This window comes from Puma concolor, chromosome A1 (genome assembly GCF_028749965.1).
Source record: "Puma concolor isolate L17-30 chromosome A1, mPumCon1.1.hap2, whole genome shotgun sequence".
NCBI classification, from domain to species: Eukaryota; Metazoa; Chordata; class Mammalia; order Carnivora; family Felidae; genus Puma; species Puma concolor.
The window spans coordinates 99,508,822-99,515,879 of record NC_141667.1 but is presented as its reverse complement, the minus strand read 5'-3'; the positions used below and the strand labels follow the sequence as shown (position 1 = coordinate 99,515,879).

General features: G+C 40.6%; 1 protein-coding gene across 1 annotated transcript in view; it reads left to right on the top strand.

Annotated features, from left to right (window-relative positions):
* The first annotated feature begins 1,481 nt into the window (after positions 1-1,481).
* AGGF1 (angiogenic factor with G-patch and FHA domains 1) overlaps positions 1,482-7,058 on the top strand; it is a 29,504-nt gene continuing 23,927 nt past the window's right edge. Inside the window, exons 1-3 of the mRNA XM_025924198.2 lie at positions 1,482-2,061; positions 5,162-5,264; positions 6,357-6,556. Coding sequence (XP_025779983.1) covers positions 1,852-2,061; positions 5,162-5,264; positions 6,357-6,556 — 513 coding nt within the window. The 5' untranslated portion in view covers positions 1,482-1,851. The remainder of the gene's footprint in view (positions 2,062-5,161; positions 5,265-6,356; positions 6,557-7,058) is intronic.

The window sequence follows — 7,058 nt, the reverse complement described above, 5'->3', positions numbered from 1 at the left end:
TTTTTGGCAGGATATCTCTATTTTACACGAGGGAGCACATACTGTGACTTCTCACTAAATATCCTTTGATGGCTAGGATATCACTGTTACCTTGACATAGGGTGCCTTGTAGAAGGGCTCTTAGGGACTAAAGTATAATGTATGCAGGACTGAGAAAGGGGAGATCCCCACTGCAGAACTCACTGCCTGTGACTGAAGTTGTGGGCAGTGCAAGTGACAAAAAAGCACACTGAACTAGGACATCAAACGGAATTATTTTGTTTGGCTGTGTTCAGCAAACACTTAAGGAAAGCTGCTCTGTGACAGGCACTGTGCTGGACCCTGGGAAAGGACTGGCGAGCCATAGTTGCTGACCTCCAAAGGTCTCAGGCACACATCTTCCTGAGCTCAGGCTGTAATTCTAATTGACCGTGGTGAAAGAAAGATACTTCAAGAGGCCCTCATCAGTTTAAAGGCTGGTGAACAAATGCCTGTTCTACACAGGTGAAGCAGCACATAAATCTGCTGAAACAGAGCATTTTTCTCTCCCGTTTTCACAGGATATAGCTGCTTATTTTCTCACCAGAGATGTTCCTCTCTGCAACTCGGCTCAGACTTAATGAATCTGCTTTCATCTCCTGGGGGCCTCAACTCACAAAATCAGCAGAAATGGTAAGTAAGCAGAGCATCCGAAAACTATTTTCTAGTCCTTGTCTGGCATTATCTCTATAAACCATGACAAATTATTTCTGGAGTTTCAGTGTTCTCATCTGTGAAATGAGGAGCTAGAAAGTGGACTCTGTGCAAAAAGCGTGAAAACTTTTTGCTAGTAGGTGAAGGGGTTTAGGACAGTTACTGCCCCCCTCCCAAAATGCCACTTTGCCATGTGGATTATCCTGAGCTGAAGTCACTTGAGGCCCTGAGAGCTCGAAGAAATTTTTGTCCTTCCTTACCCACAGAAGAACCTAAATTGGGTCTTTTCCAGAATAAGGGTTATTAACAGAGATAAATTTTATCCGAGTGACCCATCTGCATGGTAGGGCAAACATCTAATTACCAAACATCTACCCATTTTATCATTCTATGGAAGTGCATTCCTTTCCTCTTAAGTCCCAGACCTCTACCTTCTTTTTAGTTCAGAATGACATAAAAACCTCATTTTGCTTATCTTTGAAATTTCCTGTTCTATGTGCATTTCCCCATACCTACGGCTATTAAATTTGATTTTTCTCTTGTTAGTATGTCTCATGTGAATTTGATTCTTAGAGCAGCTATAAGGACCTTTGAGGAGACACGAATTCTTGCTCCCTGACTTAGGCAAGTGCAAAAAACGCAACCAGAGGAAGCGACCTTCAACCTAGCTTCCAAGGCCTCGCACACAGTTTCATATCGATTCTCTTCAGGCGCACAGAGAGGTTCGGTGGTAAGGTAGAGAGAATGCGCATGTGTCGTAAGGCCCTTCCCGGTTCCCGTAGTTTCCTTTTAGGCTTTGGCCCCGCCCACCACCAGCGTTTCCGGCTCGGCCCAGGAAGCTTCCGAGTTTCTGGCCACTGCTCTTCTGGCCGACCATTTCGCCAACGTTTTTTTCAGCTTTTTCGGTTGTGGGGAAGGTAGCTGCCAATAAAGTTTCCCCGTTTCAAAGTCTGGCGGATTGGGCCGGGCTCATCCTCTGTCCCCTTGCTTGTTGCCCGCAGTCTTTCTAGGCTACTGGCAAGGAGCTTTAAGGTGTCATGGCCAGGGGCCGATCGGGCCCGGCCGGTCTGAGGCCAACTTCGGTTGCCCGCGGGCTCTCATGGCTTTTGGTCCCGCCGGCGACCACCTCAGCGTGAGCGCAGTCCCTCCACGCCCGCGGGCCGCCTTGCGCAAGACTCCATGGCCTCCGAGGCTCCGTCGCCTTCGCTGTCGCCGTCGTCACCACCCTCCCCCGAGCCTGAACTGGCCCAGCTGAGGCGGAAGGTGGAGAAGTTGGAATGCGAGTTGCGGAGCTGCAAGCGGCAGGTGCGGGAGATCGAGAAGCTGCTGCATCACACGGAGCGGCTGTACCAGAGCGCAGAGAGCAACAACCAGGAGCTCCGCACCCAGGTGCGCGGTCCGCTTCCAGCCTCGTGCCCCATTGCACCCAAGGCGATGCCTCCGGAGCCTTTGATAGCCTTGGAAGGGCTGCCTGGCAGGGGCCCAGAACTGCTTTATAGAGTTACCTGAAATAAAAGTTCAGTGCTGTTACAAATCCAAATACTTTTGGAACTAGCCTAAGAGTTTGGGTTCCTCGGTTTAGACAAGTGCGTGAGCTGATGGTGGGAAGTGAACTTCATTACCTTAGTTTTTGTTCTCATTTGTAACGTTCCCTTGGCTTTAGGAACATTTATACTATTTTTTTCTAGATCGTTTTTGAGTTTGTTAAAGCTCTGGCCTTGAAGTAGGATCCCATTTATCGCTCGCTTGGTGTGAACTGATGTTTAGCCTCGGTTGGCCATAAAATGAGAATGTTGGTACCACACAAGCAAATTAAGCGTGAGCAAATGGTTTTAGAGTTTTACACACTGTTAAACGCTATATATTTACCAGGTTGTTATTCTGGGCATTTACCATCTTGAGTTTTCTGGTGAAAGTAGGGAGGCCCATACTGTCTTTGTTAGAGACTTTAACCAGCTGACTTCATTTCCATAAAATGGAGTAAGCATAAATATTTAAGCAGTCACACTTCTTTTTTTCTCATTTTTAAAAACGAGCATATTTTTTTTCCTCAGCTTGGTTTGTTGGGCAGTTACACTCTCCCAACAAATTATTTCCCTTTAATTATTAATGTCAGTTGAATTGTCTAGTTCTTTGTGATATACTGGTACGTTTCCCAAAACTGCACATAAAGGCTCTACATGAAATGGCAGCAAACTTTGTTATGCTTTGTTATCAAATGATCTGTGAAAATAACTGCCGAGATGCAGTGACTTGTGTGTCCGTTGTATAGGTTGTTGATAGGACGTTATAGAAAATATATTTGTTTGCTCAGTAACTAGTTCTTGAACACTTAACATGAATGCATAAGGACTGTGCTAGGAGATTACTCAAATGGTTAAAATATGAGGGAAGGGGAGCAAAATATGACAGCCTTAAAAAAAAAACCTTTTATAATTATAAATTGTTAAATCACTGCTTGTTACAGAGATCTAAAAGAACATTTTTTAGTCTTCGAAGAGCCAGCATTTTGTTACTAGTATTAATTTGATATGGTGGTCTTAACATGAAAATTGGAATGCATAAAAAACCTTCCGTCTACTGTTGATAGTAACTCCTCTTTACCCTCCTCCTAGTGAGCCTCCCCTCGTGGTGGGTATGGTTTCAATGTTAACGGTCATCCCAAGTCACTAGTATTTTCTTTGGAGTGGCTTGAGAATTGAGGGTGAACTGATAAACATAATACAGGTTTGGGAGTCAAAAGAACTTTGTGCAAATTACTTTGTTCAGATTTCTCATGCAAAATGGTGATTAGGATCACGATTTTGTAAGGTTTTTGGAAGAATTAATGAGAGGTTATCCAGAGTACTAAGTTCAGTGCCAAGGATGTAGCAAATACTAAATAAATTATCTAGTAATAGTGGTAGTAGCCAGAGCCAGGACTGGGGCAAGGCAATCAGTAACCCAGGGCAAAAAATTTAAGGAGTACTCATTGTCTGGTACAGACCCTCTACTTCTGTGAAGCTGAGAATGAGTGCCTCCTTAAATTTTGTGGTCTTGGTGCCTTGTTTGGTTCACTCTAGTTCCACTGGGTGGTACTAATAGGATCTGATAACTAATGAGGTGGCTAGATAATCTGTGTGTAATCAGATTACCACCTTTCGCCTTTTAAGCTTTATGTGTCATTAAATATTTAACTTTTTCATTTTTTCTTTTTGTTTTTTAGTTTTATGCCTAAAATAGACGTTGTCTCACACTGAGATCTTTCCCAGATGAGATGTATTTATGGGATTGCTTCTCATCTGCTTATGGGTGTTTCCATACTGCTGCTCTGACCTTGGCGTTCAGTGAGGCACAGGGAGGATAGATAGCCCTCTGAGGCACACCTCCATTCTCTTTTGCTGCAGTTACTTAGTCATGAGACTGTCTGGGGGCGCCTGGGTGGCTCCGTCGGTTAAGCGTCCGACTTCAGCTCAGGTCACGATCTTGCGGTCCGTGAGTTCGAGCCCCGCGTCGGGCTCTGGGCTGATGGCCCAGAGCCTGGAGCCTGCTTCCGATTCTGTGTGTCCCTCTCTCTCTGCCCCTCCCCCGTTCGTGCTCTGTCTCTCTCTCTCTGTCTCAAAAAATAAATAAACGTTAAAAAAAAATTAAAAAAAAAAAAAAGAACAGACTGTTTAAAGAACATGTCTGCTGTTTAAAGAAAAAAAGTGCATTAAAGCATATGAGTATTAATATATTTAGGTGAATAGTTAATTCCAGGTGGAGGACACTGAATGATACTAGATAGCTTCATCTGATGAGTAAGAATTAATGTTTTTGTTTTTTTCTTTTCAACGTTTATTTATTTTTTGGGACAGAGAGAGACAGAGCATGAACGGGGGAGGGGCAGAGAGAGAGGGAGACACAGAATCGGAAACAGGCTCCAGGCTCTAAGCCATCAGCCCAGAGCCTGACGCGGGGCTCGAACTCACGGACCACGAGATCGTGACCTGGCTGAAGTCAGACGCTTAACCGAATGCGCCACCCAGGCGCCCCGAATTAATGTTTTTTTAAATTAATTCTTTAGGGAGAACTGATTAAAATTTTAGTATAAAAACATTTGGGATCCTTTTTGAAAAGTCCTGTTAATTTAATTCATCTGATTTTTGGAGGAAATATTTTGAGATTTGGCAAGAGAGTATAAGAATAAAAACATCTCTGGACTGCCTGGCTGGCTCAGTTGGAAGAACTTGTGACTCTTGGTCTCGGAGTTGTGAGTTGGGTGTAGAGATTACTTAAATAAAAAAAATTTTAAAAACCTAAAAAAAAGAAAATATTTCCCTATGCAAATGTGAAAGGTGAAAGAAAGTCAGTTATAGCTTTTTTTATTTTCATGAAAAGGGGACTAGCAGCTTTGGTACTTCTCTAAAACTTTTACCAAGAAATACAACTATTATAATTTCAGGAGCATGGTGTGTATATTATTAGGTTGCTATACGATTTATTTTCCTTAAGTCTTGTTTTCTTTTAGGTAGAAGAGCTCAGTAAAATACTCCATTGTGAGAGAAACGAGGATAATAAAAAGTCTGATGTAGAAGTACAAACGGAGAATCACCCTCCTTGGTCAATCTCAGGTACTCAGCTTATAATGAAGTTATCTTAATGCTGTTACATTCACATCCTGCTAAGGCAGAGTTTTCTTTAAACTTAAAATAGACAAATATCGAAATAAACATGAGAACTGTTACATTGACTTCTCTCCATATGATTTGGTGTTTTCAGGTAATCTATATGCTGCTCTGGTGGGAAAATAGAAATGTCATTCCTGTAAATATGTAGTATTGCTAATATGTTTTCAGTGGCACATTAACTGAGTAATGTTTGCCATGCTGTGAACCATCTACTCATATCTGGCCTTCCTTGTGACCAGGCACATGTGTTTTCTTGTTGATGCATTCCACTTAGTGTTGTGTTCAGTGCCATTCTCGTAGGCTCTTGTGAGAGTGATGAGCTCACAGCTATGACCTCATCAATGACATTGTGAGGCAAAATAACTGAGCAGCTGAGTTTTAATAAATACGGATCACAAGAAATGATCTTTGCATTAAGTTTTGCTTTTTTTAAATTCAGTATGTGATTTGACTAAATTGTTAAACACAGCAGTAGAATTAACATTACATATATGCATGATATACATATATCATATATAATATGATCACATATTATATATATATGGTATATAACATATATAACATGATCACACACACACACACATATATATATATATATATATTTTTTTTTTTTAAGTCAGCATCATGAGAGAAACTTGACCAAAAAAAATCAGCTTGATCTTTATCCCATGATCATTTGATAGGCAACTATATTAAGGTCGTACGTGCGTGATGAGAAGCTCATTTCTTTTGACAGAACACGACCTATATACCTTTTTTCTTTTTTTACTCTTGCAGTGGAAAAATCCAAATCTACTACTTTTTTACCTTTTTAGTTTGACAGCAGGGGTACTGAAGGTGATGTTACAATCAAAGATACCTACTTCTGCAGATTTATTTGCACTATCCATTTTAATCTGTTAAATTGTATACAGTTATAAAAATACATTATGTTTGCCTTGTGTGCTGTTTTGTGTTCAGTGCCAGTGGTTTGGAATTAACTTCTTTTATATATGCTTTTCTAATATGATATCACCTAATTTGTTTTTGCTACAGATTATTATTATCAGACATACTATAAGGATGTTAGTCTTCCAAATAAAGTGACTGAACTCTCAGTTCACCAAGATCAGGATATCGAAGCTTCTACTTTTAATTCTGAAGGCCAGTCACAAGTAGAAAATGATGCTTACGCTGGTACTGATATAACAGAACATGTTAAATGTACGGAAGACCATTTTGCCTCAAATTCACAGGTAACGTTTAGCGTGAAACTATTGATGGGGCATCTGGCTGTCTCAGTTGGCTGTGAGTTTGAGTCTCATGTTCGGTGTAGAGACTACTTAAGTAAATAAAACTTAGAAAAGAAAAAAAAAACTGTTGATGCCCCAAACATATCTTTCTCTGTTGTTATTATATAGAAAAATAGACTTCTTTGGTCCCTTATGACATATATCAGAGTTGTAAACATTCTGTGCATAGTTATGCAGTGAATACTAACAGTTTTTGGGAAACAAAAATTGGAACTTCTTAATATATATAATTGTTTTTCTACTCTATTGTGTTCTAAAAATTTGTGATATACATAAGCTAAAAGAAAATTTATCACTATATTTTGACCCAACCAAAAAATTTTGGGCAATGGCCACAATATCTTGTTCACACTAAAAATTTTTTTTAAGATTTTATTTTTTAAGTGATCTTGCCACCCAATGTGGGGCTTAAACTCACAACCCCGAGATCAAGAGTCACATGTTC